The following is a 17,408-nucleotide window of genomic DNA, read 5'->3' as shown; positions in this document are numbered from 1 at the left end:
CAAGCACTCAAGGCCAGTAGTGAGCTAATTTAAACACTACTGGGAATTGTGGATATTGAAAATCTAGAATGAGGACTGGAAATTCCATTTTAGAATATAATTTAAAGCCATACTGTATTGGTTCAAGGAAAGATAATGAGCAGCAGTATTTATCAAATGGAAGAAGCCAAACCCCAATTTAAGAAATTAAATTACAGAACATTATTTGAAGCTGCCCAACAATCTTATGGGGAAAGATGAGTTATATGGGGAGAGACATTAAAAGACATTTTTTGTATTTCTTGAAAACAGGTGTTTGATGTAGACTACATTTGATGTGACATTAAAAAAAAATCACTAGAACAAACGTTTGCATGTTTATCTTTTTATTTCATTATCTCGATATTTGATATTTCTGGAATTAAAAAATACATAGGGGCTTACTAATCCCTTTTATAAGGGTTTAAGATACAATTATAAGCCTCCACTGCTAATTGATCACTGCACCAATACTAAAATTTCAAGATTTATACTTCCTCCCATGCCCCTCCCCCCAAAATAGGCCTACTATATAGACATCCAGAAGCACTGCTATACAATAGTGAGTTGCAGATACTGCCTACTGTAAATAGCATTGCTCAGCAAACCAGTTTTCCTGAGGAAACAAATAAGCAGCAGCATGACCACAGGTGATCACATGTCTTCAGAATACATGCAAAATCAGAAGATCCCAGCATCCTTCCATAAGACACTTGTAAGGTTGTAATATGACACATTGAGGAATCCAATATGATCAGCTATAAGGGTGGGAGGGAATGCAGAAAATGCAACAATTAAGGCAAGGCTAGGTTATGTTAGGGCAACAGCAGTGCAATTGGTGAGATGTAATTCATGTGCTGACGGTGATGATAGCAATATCTTGTCTGGTGGGTTAGAAGGCCTTTCCCAATATAAAATGAATCCCAGCTTATGGGTTCCAGTCAAAATATTGTAATTCATCCAACAGAAAACTAAAAGCCATTAAGCTTATTATACTAAAGACATCTTTCATCCCACACCCACCCATCCTCTCCAAGGCACCACTTTACATTTCATCAACACTGCTCCTGGAGCCAATTACACCTGGCCTCTGAAGAGAGATCATCATCATCTAATCAGAAGAATCACTTGAATCCCAGAGAATGTCTGAAAAGTCAAAGTTTCTATCTCTGTGCAACAGCGCAAAGGTAAGAGCCCACTGAATAAGGCACACTTCCACATCATCATCGTCATCCTCCTCATCAGAGCTATCAGATGGAGATGGATTGTAGACCTGTGATATGGAAGACATGACAGAAAATAAATTAATAACACGCTGACATAAAATCTCCCAGTCTGCCAGAAAATGGTTCAGGATTTAAAATACTCTTAGATTTTTAAGACAAATTAAGGCAATGTTTTTTTTCAAGTAGCATCAACTTTATCTGCAACTTTTAGAAAAACAAAATGTATATGTGGAGTAACAAAGATTGGCCCAAGACTCAATGCAACATTATGGAACTCAAAATAAGGTATTTCCATGATGCATCCTTGCCCAACTTGATGTCTTTGAAATTTCCAGAATTCCCAGCCTGGAATGAGATTGAGAATTATGATAGTACCACACTAAGCTAGGCTGTGGAGCAGAACTGCCTGGAATTAGCTCTGAAATGGGTATGTTGTTGCTCAAAAAATAGCTGAAATGTTTCACTTTATCTCAACCATATGAAAGTATCACTTACAAAGGGTGACCGATTCCGCCGATTAGGCCTTTGTCGTAGCCTTGCAGCAGGAAGCTGGCCACTAGGAAGTTCATGCAGGTAGATGCATTCTGATTTAAAGGGACAGTGACCATTGCTTCGGACAAAGAATTTGCATCGTATTTTGCTAAGAGAAACCAAGAAATTATTAGAACAATAGCAGCAGGTATCTCCCTTCATTAATGTTTTTTTTAAAAAAATTAGACAACGTATAAAAGCAATACACTGCAACTCATCATCAGCTAAACCACCAAGTTACATCCTTAATTACAAAATAATCTTATCAACAATTTATTCCCAATTATTAAAACAGGAGGCCGAAAGCCAAAGAGATCAGAAATTGAATTAAATTTGTAATTGGATTTCCCTCAAGCTACAGCCTACAAATATGTGATAGCTGGGAAAACAGACCGCTCCGTTTAGTGACTGTTCAAAGTTTACAACAGTGCTGGAAAAAGTGACTGGAAAAAGTGACATGACCATTTTTCACACTTATGACTGTTGCAGCATCCCCATGATCACATGATCAAAATTCAATTGCTTGGCAATTGGTTCATATTTATGACCGTATGCAGTATCCCGGTGTCATGTGATCCCCTTTGAGACCTTCTGAGAAGCAAAAGTCTATGGGGAAGCCAGATTCACTTTTACAACCATGTTACTAATTTAGCAACTTTAGTGATTCACTTAAAAGTCACAAAAGTCACTTTATAAATTTCTCACTTAGCAACATAAATTCTGGGCTCAATTGTGATCATAAGTTGAGTAATAACTCCACTGAAAATGTGGGCATGACACAACTATTCATATCTTCCTTCTCCTTCAGAGGTTTAGGATTCCCTACATAGCACTGCCTCCCACAATTTTATACAAATACCAATCTTGTGTGGTACGGTTGATTGATCCAAAGTTATCTAACAAGATTCTGGAGCAGAGTTGAATTTGATCCTGGGTCTTTTTACAATTCTAGTCCAGTAACTTAACAATTGAATCACAGATTTCTGAAGCTGACTGTTGTCCCAGGGCTTTAAATAAATTGAATAATTTTTGTACAAGGAAAGTTGTTTGTTTTTTCACATTTGAGCCAGACCTGATTCCTGGAAAATACACTGCAATTTTCTAAGCATTTTTGAAAGCATTTAGCCATTGTTTTCTTCCCAAGGTTGAGAGGGAGTGATTGACTCAAGGTTATGCAACTGGCTTTTGTTCCTACCGCAAGAATAAAACTCAGGTTTCCCTGCCCCTACCTAATTAATCCAGCATCTTAATCACTGCAATAGACCAAACTGGTTCTTAGGAAAGAAAACAAGGCAGGATTGAGGTCACTGCCATAAGGCAACATTTTAACAGTGACAGGAACATTACATGTATGCATATATAGTACATGAAGCCTTCTCTATAGTAACCATTTTAGGGAAATTCAGGAGGAACTTCATCCCAATTCACTTATCTAAGGCAAGCCACAATTTCTTGAGCTTTTAAATGACCAGTCAGTTGTAGGTGCTCCATCACTGCTCTGGACAGCCAACAATAACAAAATTAATGTGCTATCAAAGCAGCATAAAAGATTGTAAGAATAGCTGAAATAAAAAGCCAAATAATAACTCAAAATTGCAAGACCTCCAACTATCTGAACCTCAAGCATTGACATTACGTAACTCATCACACAGGTAACTACTTACCTAGTCCGTGCCTTGAACCTCTCAATCAGTTTTTCCTTCTCTTCCGTATCAAAAACCCAGTATTTATTGGGAATAAAGTAAGTTGACGTGACTCTGCACTCTGGGCAACCTCTGGAAATGTAATACAATGATAAAGATGCAGTAGACAATTCATCTGTCCATGTAATCCAACCTTAAGTATTAAAAACCTTGCAGATTTAAATAAGAGCAGGTGTCTTCAGAATTTCAATTTGCATTGCTATCATTAACAGTGAAGCAGCAGCAAATTTATTTATTTATCCTGGGATGCTGAATAACTGATATCACCCAGTTATGCAATATATCTCAGTCTCTGGTAAAGCAAGTGATGCAATGGCTGTTCTTTCACGGTGCCTGGTGGCTGTGGGAGGCTGGAAGAACAGACCTGGGCCGAACAGATGAGATTGCTATGGGTGGGCTCGCTCTATCAAGGAGTTCATCATCTCTGATTTTGGACAAGCCTGTACTACCCAATGTATAACCCAGGGCTCCTCTTGGACTCCTGGCTCCTGCTTGAAGAGCAGGTTCAGCAGTGGCTAGGAGGGCCTTTGCTCAGCTTCATGTTGTGCACCAGTTATGCCTTTTTATAACACAGAGAGGGCTACCTGCTCAATCACTCATACCCTGGAAAAATCTCCAGTTTGGACTATCGCAATCTATATGGGGCTGTCCTTAAAAAGCATCCGGAAGCTTTAGCTGGTACAAAATTCAGCCATACAGACAATTTTAGGCACCCAAAGAAGGGCATCTCCAGTCTGCAAGCTACACTTAACACCAGTTTGCTTCCTGGCCCAATTCAAGGTGTTGATTTGGACCGACAAAGTCCTACATGGCATGGGGCCCACTTACCTATAGAACTGTCTTCATTCCATTACATCAGCCCATCTCACCCGTTAGTTAAAGAACTCCAACTGGTGGGCTCTAGGAAGAGAACTTCCTCTACCATTGCCCTACGTTTTATTGTACACTGCCTATCTCTGAGATGAGCGACTAAGAAATATGAAAAATAAAAATATTTAGGAAAACCCCAACTCCATCACCAGGGGGATTCTGGGTGACGTACAAACAAAATGTTAAAAACATAAAAATTGAATACAAAAATTTAAAATAAGAGGCAATGGTAGTTAAGATGTACATTAAAAGGTAATTAAAAGGCAAGGGTAGCCTTTCAGGACACTAACCAGCCCCACAGCTGCATGCTCCTCTGTAAGCCCCAAGAGAGATGACAGAGCCAGATCTTTTAAGGTATTTTCTAGAGTGGGGCCTGTTTCACCCCTAGGGTGGTTGGAAAAGTGTTTAAAAAGGCAGGAGAAATTGTAGAAAATATTCTCTTCCTAGGCCCTTCCAGTTGGAATTCTTTAACTGACAGGATCCACAACATACCTTCCCTACCTGACTGGGTGGGATGGGCTAATGTGTTGGGGCAAAGACAGTTCTGTAGGGTTTGCCCTAATTAGTGCAATTATACTTGCTGTTGAAGGTACAATGAATTGAATTATTTTTAGTTATTGTCCTCATGTTTGATGATTTCTCATCATGTTATTAGATTTCAGTCTTCCTGGCATATGTTATACATTATTTCCATGCATTCAAAATATAATTTGTGGAACCAACAGTATACATAATATTTTATGACCTAGAACAGTTATGATTTTTATTATGCCTCTCTAGCCATAAGGCCCTCAATGAAACTGAAATCATCCAGGGAGGGTGGTGTATGTTTTCCCCAACACAGTGACTTTCCCCCCATTCTTTCCTTCTGATCTGAAAATGCATTTCATGGGCCTTATATAAGGTTTACATCTAACATTATCGCTATTATGGAGGACTTGCTCTTCTTTCCTGAATATGGGATACTGCATCTCATAAAACTTAAGTTATTCATAAAATAATAAAATAATAGAATGTGCTGAAATGAGTAAATTGACATTTGAAATTAGAGAACAAGAAGATAAACAATTTTATAGAATATGGGATTTACTATATTTATGGTTAGATAAAAAATATGGAAATGAAAGCTACCAGAGAATGTTGTAAGTATAAGAACATTGAATGATATAGAATATATATAAAAATATTTTTACTACTGGAGATATTTGAGATGATGTATTGAACTGCTATAGTGTAAATGATCCCAATACTTAATATATCTTGTAGAAAATGAAGAATAATGGTAACAGACAAATAAATGAGGTATAATAATAGTAATGTATATAAATATATTTGATTTGATAATATGTGATTTTGTATGAACTATTAGTGATGACTATGGAAGGAATGCACAGAAACCTTGTAACCAACCAACACAGTTTGGAATGGAAGATGGCTTTATGTTTTTTGTTCGTTTGTTTGTGTTTGTCTAAAAATAAAAAATTCAAAAAAAACCCACCTTAAGGAAAGCACTGCAGAATCAAGCTTACTCTTTCATTTCTAGTGCTTGTTTCTGGGCTGTTGTGGTTTTATTTTTCCAGTGCACAGGATGATGGCATTTCAAAATTCCTGTGCATGCCTTTTTTCCTCCAAGCCACTCAGTGCAGTAGGAAAAGGAATGGTGATTAAAAAGCTTGTCATCCAAGCACGATAGACAATGGAAATGCAAGCTTAGATGGTACACAGTACTGGCCAGGGAAGAGAATAGATATTAACCTGCATATAAATTCCATTTATGTAAGACCTGAAATGACTATGCAAAGCTTACTTTATCACTGTGCTGTGAAAGTCTCGGCTTTTCCGCCACTTCCGGATGCAGCCCACACAATAAGCATGGGTACAGTTGGGAAGAATGCCAAACAGACGTTCCTCGGGTAAGAGTTTCTGAGAGATTTTGTCCATGCAGATACCACATACCACATCTTTGCTCTGTTCCACTGCAGCTTCTGTTGCTGCTTCTGAGCTAGCAGCTGCCTAAAAAAGATCATCAGAATGTTTAAAAACAAAATAAGACAAAACAGATCTTGGCTGTTCCACCCTATTAATCCTTTTTTAAATTGCTTTTTCACAAGTTTTAATTTAGAACATTTTTTCTATATAATCTATTTATTGGAGGTTTAGATATTGGAGGTTTAGATAAAAAGAAAATTATGAGTTGTAGGAGAATGATTGGGGCAAAACCCATGCAATCATACCCATTCTTGTCTTCCTGGCTCACTGACTTCAAACAGATTAGGTAGAGTGTCCGGAGACTCTCAGTCATCCAGTCATGATTATCCCAAAGGTGCTTTTCCAAGAGCCGAGGGGCGCAGTGGTTAAATGCAGCACTGCAGGCTACTTCAGCTGACTGCAGTTCTACAGTTCGGCTGTTCAAATCTCACTGGCTCAGGGTTGACTCAGCCTTCCATCCTTCCGAGGTGGGTAAAATGAGGACCCGGATTGTTGTTGGGGGCAATATGCTGACTCTGTAAACCGCTTAGAGAGGGCTGAAAGCCCTATGAAGCGGTATATAAGTCTAACTGCTATTGCTAAGAGGCAACTGGACTTTCTAGTTTTTCTTTGACATTTAGGTTAGGTTTATTGGTTTTGTATGCCGCCCACTCCCGAAGGACTCCGGGCGGCTCACAATAAACAGGGAGGGAATAAATAAGACAATACAAACAAACAATTTTAAAATCCACAAGTCACAATTAAGACGGGGCTGGGTGCTTTAACAGCCCCCAGCCTGCCGGAACAGCCAGGACTTAGTAGCTTTACGGAAGGCCGGGAGGGTAGTAAGGGTCCGGATCTCCACGGGGAGCTCGTTTCACTTCTCATCCAAGAAGCTTAAGCTCTGACTGGTAGGGAATTATATTCCTTGCAGGCAGGTGATCATTTGCATTCTTGTAGGGAGTTGTTGAGGCCATCTGGAAGTTTGTGTGTGTGTGATCAGGGTCACCTGAGTAGTGCAAATGGGTGTGGAGCCTTCTTGAAACTGTTGAAAGGACTGTGTGGTAGACTGGAGTTAGATGATGTTGTATCCCTCCCCCTCTGTTGAGGCCATCTTTGTCAAAATTGAACAGCCCTTTCTCAACACAGAGGGGAAGAATACATCATATATCACCAGTCTACCACACTGTCCTTTCAACAGTACATTCTCCACCATCCAGTCGGAGCTGAAGAAGCTTCTTGTGTCAAAAGCGAAATGTCTTCAAAGACATTTGAAGACATTTAGAAAGTCCAGTTGCCTCTTGAAAAAGCACCTTTGGGACAAGATTAGGCAAAGTCTATATAAATAGTTCGATGTTAATATTTAAATGCCCAGGGATTTAATAGCAACAAGAGAACAATAGCCTTCAATAGGATGACTTTATTTCTGCAAACTGTTGCCCTTCACTGTATTGTTGCAACTTTCAATAAATTCCAAACAAAAGCTATAAGGCTAGGAAAGTCCACAATAATTAGGCTTCATTTTAATAAATGTACTTTAACACAAAGAAATGTAGAATAATTTTTAAAAAACCAAAACCAAGATATTTTGTATCACATTATTTATTATCTTTTATATCACCATCATTTTTCATTCACCTATTTCCTTTGTTTCCTATTTCATCTCTCTTTCTCCTTTCTTTTCCCTCACTTTGATCTATTCCTTACCCATTCCATTTTTCTCCCTTTAAAATTGCCTAATGCTACTTGTTCATAGCCTGTAGAACCTGTTTTTAGGTAAATTCAGACAGAAGGAAAAGAACAGGATGTGTGAGTGAGGCAAGACTGGTTTCTGCAGATATTCTACAATTGCTAGTGATTCCAACCATCAGTTGTGCTGGCTAAGAAGTTCAGTTAAGTGATTCTAGAGACATTATTCCCAACAAGAGAGAGCACTCTAGAATAAATTGTCAAAGAAGTATGTTTTAAGATCTCAATACATGGGAGCAATAGCTCTTCATTTAATCCCCCCAATATAATAGTCTGCTTATTCCATATGCAATTGATATATAACAAAATTGTTTTCCTAGGATACTCAAAGAAAACAACATACTTGTAAATGATAGTATCTAGTCTCTCATTTTCAGCTCTCCCACCTACCTTTGATTCTTCTGAGGGGAGAGAAGCAGAAGCAGTCTCCTTGGAGGATTCACTTTCTGACTTCAGGGATGTGGCACCAATGTTCAATTCCTGGGAGCTAGAAACTAAGTAGAAGGAATATAGCGAGTCAGGAAAACTTCTTCCCATTAACTCATTCTATGCAATATTATAAATGAGTCTAAATCGCAAAAATCACAACCCCAGAAGTCTTACTTCAAGAAGTAGAAGTAGAACAGAAGAGCAACAGAACTTTTTGCACAATGTTGGTGGTGGAAAGACTAAATGGCCATTCAGATGGAGATTTACATAGGATCTTGGCTTCAACCTCTTTTATTTTAATGCAAAATATAGAGGTTTTCACTTAAGCAAGAATTGCATATTAAGTTTTTATTAAAGTTATCCAATTATGTGGTCACTTAAATGGACTCTTACAACACAAGTTCTGAAGCTACTCAAAAAAGTAGTTTCGATATAACTTTAATGTTATTTGAAGATCTTCAAACAAAGTATGGCTATGAAGTGCTTTCATTACTCAAATGGAATATAAACAATGGAGATGATGATATTGAGAACATACTTGGACAGAGAAAAGTGTATTTTAGCAGTCAAATAATAAAGACCTGGAAAATGCAGAGAGAATCACAAGACCTGAAATGATGAGCCCAAGATTAGCAACATCTCATGAGTACTATGCTTTTACACATGCTAAGCTGTATATGGGTTCAATGTATTCTGTGAACATTCCAATAAAATATATAACACACACTACTTTATTCCATTAGCTCTGTTGGAAGCCTACCTGCATTGGTCTCCCTAGGGGCAAATTCTTTGCTGAGAGCCCAGTTTGATGGACGCTTAGGGATAAAGGTTTTTTCCTTGTCTTCATCTTCCTCATCAAATGACATGCTCATGCTTTCAAAGTTTCTTTGCAGCTGCCCCATGCCCAAGAATGCTGGCTCAGACTCATGCCAAGGTCCTCTCCGGCTCCTGACTGAAGCTTCTGGCAAGATGGCTGGCTCTGACCCTCGGTTGTTTCCCGACAATCCAGTTCCTTCCAGTCCATGGTAGGCAGACTCTGTACTACACCAGCTGTAGGCTGGGGCTTCTGAGATGTGCTGGTAGCTAATGAAATATTGAACAGCAAGTGAGGTGGAGTGATAGTATTATTTCACTGAGAGCATATCAAACATATCTCTCATTGCACTATAGTTTCCAAATTCTCCTTGCTGCAATTATGGTGCTGATATATAAACTATTAAACATACTGTGCAAGATTGCCCATGATGTGCATTCTCTGGTTCCCTAGATCTGAACAAAACGATGCCAGAGGCGATCACTTGGATAGCTGAATTGGACATCCAATTATGAGGCCAATGCCATGCCCCATATACATTTTATATATAATTATGTCAACTAGGTGTGTATGTTTACTTCTCCTCTGCCATGTTATCATCATTTGCTAAATAGTTTCCAAATCGTCATACTCTCAGGGAAATGAAACTGCATTTTCATAACCAATCAGACAGGAATCATTATAACTCTACAAAATGATTGCCAAATGATACTTAAAAATACTCCTGCTAGAGAAGGGGTTAGTGCTTTCTCAAAGTTGCTCAGAGTACTAGGAAAGCTAAAGCAGCAAGAAAGATGACAGAAGGGGATGAAACACACAAACTTGAAAGGCATTTTTCTAATCTTTCTCTTTTTACCCCTATTGGATCCCTGCACCTTCTGTGAATTCATATGGTTTCCATGCATGGATTGGACAATTGGGATCTAATCCTGTGCCTTCTGGTAATCAAAATATTCAGCACAAGGAATAAATGACATGCTAACCCTATGTGTAAGGCTACACCTCCCTTTAAAGAGACTGTTTGTTTGCCTAATTCACAAGGTAAATCAGAATATGAATTCTGAGTACCATTTCATTTTAATACTTTAGCATATATCTTTAACATGCATTTTGAAAAAGGACTATAAAAACTACATGCATACTTTAAAATAAGCTAGGTATGATTTGTGCTTAACAAGTTATGTCACCCAGCCATGGCTTATGGCTTAGTAGTATCTGCAAACTAGGTCATTCTAGCTTGTTCAATAAACCAAGGTTTAGCATGATATGTGAATCAGGCCATGTAACTCCGAAGACAAGTAACCAGAAAAAAATCTGATTGCTAACCCATAATATGTTAGTTGGAAAGTCTGAAGTTTCTATTTGGATTTTCTAGCCATTATCATCTTAACACACTATCTACAATATAAAGTAATATGAAACCTTCCTATATCCCATCCCCACTCTCAAATTTTCTAAAGTATTTAAAATCAATGTCCTGCTGCTATGCAACATCTTAAAATTTTCAGTATGTCAAGCATTAGCTAACAAAGAAAAATCCAAGCCAGTAACATATTGTAAAATTCTGGAAAGTTAACCTAAACTGAAACAGTTCACTAAAAGCAAAACCAAAAGACAGATGCTATATCAGAACTTGCATCACAGATCTAACAGACATTAGATACATTTCAAACATCTTCATGGTGACTTACTATTTCTTCTGTCCTTCACGGGTAAGGCATTAAGCAAATTGTACTAGTGCTCTGCTTTATTTGCTATCTAGAATTGACATGCTGAGGGCCAAATTGGGGGATTTTTCGATAGAATAGATCATTGTCAGGTGGGAGCAGTAATCTAATCATCTAGAAGGCACCAGGTGTTAGAAGAGTATTTTAGATGTTTGTGGATGATGTGGAACATAGGCTAAGCCTTTTTTTAGTTTTCTTGTTGCTTAAAAGAAATTGAGAAAGTATTCTGAAACATGGATGAAAGCAAGATGCAGAGAAATACAAAGAGAAAAGATAAGGGGTAGAAAAATATAGTACCTGTAGGTGCTGAGGGGAGGGAAGAAACTGTGAAGATTGGCGGTGGAAAGCTAAGGATGTGAATGCAGGGAGCTACTATGAGAAAAAGAGAAGATGGTAACATATATCAGCCTTGCTCTTTTGATCAAAACAAGGAAAACCAAAGGAATCAGATTTCAATCCCGGTGAACTAGGACTGATCTGAGGATTTGGCAGAGTTTCCAGAACCTGGTGGTTTGTTCTAAGTTTAAAACAAATTTCTTTTTTCATCCTCAGCACAACTAAGACTCCTTATCTAATTGTTATGAGACACATAGAAATTATATATTTTAAAAAATATTTACCTGCAACAGTCTCCATAGCCACAGAACCCATTCTGGTAATACCTGCAGATCTGGGTAGATCTTCTATCATGGGAAAATCGGCAGTTCTGACCCCATCTGCATGCTCCACGGGCGAAGTTCCTAAAAGCAAAATAAGAAAACGTGCAGTAGGAATCAGAATTCAATTCTTAAGAGGGTCATCTGGATGCCAGTATCTTAGTAAAAATATTACAACCAGTGTTAAATTTACATGCATTTCTAGTTTAACTTTGAATTTATCAGGTCCCACATGGATATAGATTTTTAAAATATTGTAGGAAGTTAGCACCCACCCCTCTCCTAGAAAAATGAAATATTTTGGGAAATAGTAAAAGGGCAGAATATTTCCCCTAAAAGGGAGGTAGAAACTCACCCCCCCTTTCCTGGGCCAGTGTACTCTATATAACAAAGATCTACCTCCTTCAGGCAGAGCCATAGTAAGAATTGCCCAAAGTCCTTTCATTACATCATTGCCCAGCAAGGGTCAGCCAAGCCTGGGACTCAGGACAGCCTACAGAATTGCCCCTGCATGGCCCCATGGGAGTCTGACAATCAATCAGAATACAAGTTCAAATTCAAAAGCCCAGAGAGGGTATAAAACCAGGGCATTCTCAGCATCTCTTCCCTTTTCTCCCAGGACCTCAAACCATGTGGTCCTGTCCATCATCAATGAACTACTTTCCAAGCAACTTCCATAAATCCAGTGTCTTTTTCCCCCACTTGGAACTGAACCCAGGAGGACATTTCTGGGTTCATTTTCATATATTATAATTATCCTTACCCCATCGCTACCCATTTAAACCAGACCTCTTAAAGCTATCAACTCGTGTTTTATCTAAGTCAGGCATGAATGTGCATCATTCATATTTGGTCTATTCAGAAAGAAGTGGAGAAGAAAGCAAAAAGTTTCCATTTTGCTGTGGGTCACACCTTAGTCTTGGTTCCCCTCTACTTTCCCTTAACTAGAAGTCTAGGAAGGGCGGAGGAAGGAGAGAAACCCTTTGTTCCATTTTGGGTTATAGGTAATTCTTACCCCAAACACCATCTCTAATAGTTTGTTAAAATGAAAACAGAAAAAAAATGAAGTGATGGACAATACATGGAGAATATTCTCCAATAAGTGGAGAATAAATAAAATTCCTAATTAAACCAGATTCTGTTACCCAAATATAGGCCTATGAAGCATCTTTCCATGTTACACAAGGATAAAAAGAACATGGGAACATGCCATTTTAAGCTTATGTTCCAAGAAAGCCAGCAAGATCAAACTTTTGCAGGAAGTCCTGTTCCCATCTTTTGACTGTCAAGAGATGATTTCACAAAAGCATTCATTCAAAGGATATAGCTCTATTTATATTTAATAGACTTGATACACACAACAAAGCAGCTCACTCTAATTCTTAAGAGTTTGTTGAAAGAAAATTAGTATCTGAAAGAGGTAATATTTTAACGTATATAGATTTGTCGGTTTAGAACCAAAATTACTGCGCCAAAATATATTGGAATACTCAACTGTTAAGTCAACTAAAAGCTTATCACAAACAAGGAAATGGCAGCCAAAGCAACAATGTTCCAACAAGTATTTGGCGTTAGTATAACAAAAATGCCAACTGCATAATCTAAGTTTTTATTGTTAATTATGTATATATGTTTGAATGCATTTGATGGTTTGCGATATTCAGTCCAGAGGCTTCATTATAAAGAGCAACACACACTTTAATCACCTAAAGGGTGTCACACACAACAAAATCCATAATTATTTTCTGTCATCTGGAAGGTATTCAATTACAGGAAACTAGATTCTGTTTGAATGTAGCTTTCCCTTTACTGCTTATGTGAAATGACCTTGAAAGAGGAAGATATACTGCCTAGGAAACAATAAAAAGGGGGAGAAATGCCCACAGCTGCTTATCAGCCAGAAAAAGAATTTAGGAAATATCTTTCTAAGCTAATCAGACTAAAAAAAATGGTGGGAGATTTATACTTTCAAATTTGCAAGGTTCTGTTAACTTAGTTTTACAATGAAGTAGAATTAGCTCATATGAGTGTGTTTTCTGTCTAGTTTATCTGAACGAATGCTTTGAAAAGTTCCCTAATAGAAGGAACAGTTCCATGTTCCTTCTATTAGGGAACTTTAAGCTGACTACAATAAGATGTGGCATTTGCCTGGTTGGCATTTCTTCAAAGTGTGGACATATATTTGCCAGAGATGTTTTTGTTTCTTACACATAAGATAAGTTTATGTGTATTCTTACACATAAACCAAATGACAGAATTCAGGTTTCTTTCATTTCTATAATTCTAAACACTGACATTCTGATAGAGGATCAAAGATAGGAAGAAAATGTACTTCCTGTCATTATTTGAATGAAGAAAAGGCATGGAAAAATGGGTGACTACAGGAGAGGTCTAGGAAGCAGAAACCTCACCTGCAGAGTCTTGGGCCCTAATCCCATTGTCAGTATTGTTTTAATCTAGAGGTAGTGGCCATGCAGTTAAGCAAATATTTCAAATTCAATTTCAAATTCTCATTCCACCATTTCCACCACCAAACCATCATTTGCATATCTCTGAAATGTGTATCTTTGAAGACAAAAATCTTCCTAATAGCTTTTGTTGAACAGTTTAGCTATTAAATTTATATTCCACATGTTTATATAGCACTCAAAGTAGTTTACAAATCTTTTTCCATGCTTGTTTATTGGCTGAATTATGACAACAGAGTGCTTTAGGGTTCAGGATAGAGATTTGCGAAAGAGGCCTCAACAAGCTCCAAGAACAGCTTGCAGCAACTGGATCAAACTATTCCTCCTTTTTAATATATTACACCACCATCTTAATTCTTCTCTGTGTTCTAATGAAATTAACAAAAGTGAAAGGGAAACTGTTCCCACTTGATCTGTGAAGCTGCAGACGCTGGCGGAAAGTTGGGGGGGGGTGAGCAATGAAAGACAGTGAGATAGCAAGATATTTAAAACAAAACAGTTGGAGGGAGACAAAATCATATTTACACAAAGATGAAAAGCACTATGATGATGGTGCTCATTACACAACCATGTTGGGGAGAGTGAACTTTACACAAAGATACCAACATATAATTGCAGGCCTTACATTTGTAAATTAACCAATTGTGTTATTAACAATGCCTGATATGAATAACAGTAGTGGTCCCCTCCCCCTTCCTCTAGCCTAAAATTATGAGAAGTGAACTTCAGCTCATTTAAAGGAAGCCCACATTGTATGAAGTTATTCTGTAAACAGGCACTTTGTAGTTAATGCTAATATGTATTGGAGAGGGGGGGCAAGCAATGAAAGACAGTGAGATAGCAAGAAATTTAAACAAAAGTTGGAGGGAGACAAAATCATATTTACACAAAGATGAAAAGCACTATGGTGATGGTGCTCATTATGCAACCATGTTGGGCACAGTGAACTTTACACAAAGATACCAACATATAATTGCAGGCCTTACATTTGTAAATTAACCAATTGTGTTATTAACAATGCCTGATATGAATAACAGTAGTGGTCCCCTCCCCCCTTCCTCTAGCCTAAAATTATGAGAAGTGAAGTTCAGCTCATTTAAAGGAAGCCCACATTGTACAAAGTTACACTTTGTAGTTAAGGCTAATATGTATTGCAAAGAGGTGGTTGTAACCGAAATCAGCAAGGTAATGATGGTTTTGCAAGAATTTTTATAATCTACTAAAGAGCCACATACTTTCCCCTTCATCCCTAGAAACTAAATTTACCAATCGGTAGGAATGCTGATCCGAGGTAATGCAAGGAGCAGCAATGGGCGTTGTTTGGCAGTTGAGTGCAATTCCAACTCTTTGTTCCTGCTGTTCCGTGGGGGTAGGGGGAGTAAATACACACAAGCCTAGTTGGTATTTGTCAAACTCTCAAGGCTAAGAGGCCACTATCACTAACAAGTTACTAACACAGCAGCCACTTACATATGCACCCATAAAAATGGACGATTCCCGCCTAACTTTACTTAAACCCAAGTGTGGCTTTAGCTACCATATAAGCTTTCCATTTCAAGCACAAAGTATACAGGAAGAGGCCCTCCATTTTCGTGTGGGTGCTTCCTAGAATCAAAAGGCGTGTCCTTATTCTTCGGGACCTATTTTTGTAAAGAATAAGGCCGTGCCCTTGAAAAATAACTTCATGTCAGGGATCGTTTTAAAGCAGCCAGACATTGTCACGCCGCCTCTACCAGCAGAGTCGGGAGGCCGTAGAAGCAACCCCTTCGAACTGCAGGCTGCGCGCGCACGCCACCCCGAGCGCGACGCCCGGCGGGAAATGATGCAAGCAGAAACAAAAGCAAGAAAGTTTGCCTACAGCCGCGAAGGAATCGCTCAGCGGTCGGGCCCGATACAATACAGCAAGAATGTTGCGGAGTCATTTTCGGTACACACTCCAGGCCAGTTACTTAATAGCGCTTAAACCTCAATCTCTTTGGCGTCCGCAAAGGTTGCCCGCTAAGCCGGACTACAGCAAGTAAAAAAGTGCAAAACACTTACTAGAGCGCGCATTGCACGAGACAGCACCTCCCCCGTCCCCGCTTTGCAGGCGATTCAGCCGAGAAGGGAAGACGGCGCTCAAGATCGCTCTCCAAAAACGCCTTACCTGCATGGGATCCTACTGGATCCAGGCCTCTTGCTGGCCGGGCGAGCGCCTCCTCCTATCGCCTTCCAAGACTCCATCGCGTTTCCAGCCACACGCAGAAACTCCCAAATCTACTTGGCCTTTCCCCCTTCCCAGAGGCACTTTATGACAGAGGAGGGGTTTAGCAAGAAGAGCCCATTGGAGAAAGGAGGATGGACACACCCCGCTTTTTTTTTAAACGGTCGAATGGAGTGGCTCGTCTTTTTTTTTTTTTGAAAAGGTTACTTTCGCGGCATCTCAGCGAGCAAGAGATATTCAAGTAGGGGAGATAAATCGTTCAGCAGATACTCCAGATGTGTTTTTGCATAGGAGGCATATGGGGAGGCGTTGATTGTGTTTATGAGCTGGTCTCGTCCATTCTGAATTGTTGTTCTCAAGTCCTACTTACTGACATGAAGTTTAGTAGAGGAGTAATTTTCTCTAGTAGGCTTTTACCAAGCAAAATCCAAATTACAATAAATAAAACAGGACGCAAACAGGTTTGTTTTCAAACAAAAAATATTGTGTCACAATTTTCTGTACAGATTAGGCAAAACAAAACACAGTAGTCATGGATTTCTTTCAAAAATAGTTACTTTTAAGGCAAAACTCGTATAATATAACCAGGATTATAGCAGGGATTGGTAGAGCATATAGATTTCTGGCCAAGCAAGAAAATCAGGGCATAGTTGTTTCTCCAAAGAATCGTTGATTAAGCTGCTTGGCCAGTCTCATCATGGAGATGGGGAGAGAATGGAAGCAAAATATAAGTGTGAACCTCTCTAAAAGTTGAAATTGCCAAATATTTCGCAGTTCACCACTTCAAAAACTTTGGAGCATCTCCTTCCGAATCCCAGTACATTATGTAGGTGTTCATCATTACTCACATTAGTCCTATAAATTTCAATTCAACATACATATGCAAATTTTTAGCCTGGATTTCATGAACTGCATTGGCCCCCAATATGCTTCCAAATTCAATCAAGGTGCTAATTGTTGCCTTTTAAACCCTACATAATTTAAGTTATTTGTGGGACCATCTGTCTATCATTGTACAGTATCTATGTGCTATATTTGATCCAACA

The 17,408-nt window shown here is 38.7% G+C and overlaps 1 protein-coding gene across 1 annotated transcript; it reads right to left on the bottom strand.

Annotated features, from left to right (window-relative positions):
- Positions 1-356: 356 nt before the first annotated feature.
- Positions 357-16,453, bottom strand: LOC116509555 (probable E3 ubiquitin-protein ligase makorin-1). The gene is made up of 8 exons (XM_032218749.1): positions 16,306-16,453; positions 11,656-11,775; positions 9,255-9,577; positions 8,456-8,559; positions 6,156-6,361; positions 3,440-3,550; positions 1,740-1,884; positions 357-1,291 (listed from the first exon to the last, which is right to left on the bottom strand). The coding sequence occupies exons 1-8, from the start codon at positions 16,380-16,382 to the stop codon at positions 1,130-1,132; spliced, it is 1,248 nt and encodes a 415-aa protein (XP_032074640.1). The 5' UTR covers positions 16,383-16,453; the 3' UTR covers positions 357-1,129.
- Between the last annotated feature and the right edge of the window lie 955 nt (positions 16,454-17,408).

This window comes from Thamnophis elegans, chromosome 5, assembly GCF_009769535.1.
Source record: "Thamnophis elegans isolate rThaEle1 chromosome 5, rThaEle1.pri, whole genome shotgun sequence".
Taxonomy (NCBI): domain Eukaryota; kingdom Metazoa; phylum Chordata; class Lepidosauria; order Squamata; family Colubridae; genus Thamnophis; species Thamnophis elegans.
Note: the sequence above shows the minus strand (reverse complement) of the source record. Positions and strands in the feature narration are given on the sequence as shown.

Coding starts and splice junctions, on each gene's coding strand:
- LOC116509555 (XM_032218749.1), bottom strand. CDS start 16,382: ATGGAGTCTTGGAAGGCGATAGGAGGAGGCGCTCGCCCGGCCAGCAAG. Junction 6,362..8,455: donor TCCCCTCAGAAGAATCAAAG/GTAGGTGGGAGA, acceptor GATCTTTTTTAG/GCAGCTGCTAGCTCAGAAGC. Junction 3,551..6,155: donor TTTCACAGCACAGTGATAAA/GTAAGCTTTGCA, acceptor TTACATTTCCAG/AGGTTGCCCAGAGTGCAGAG.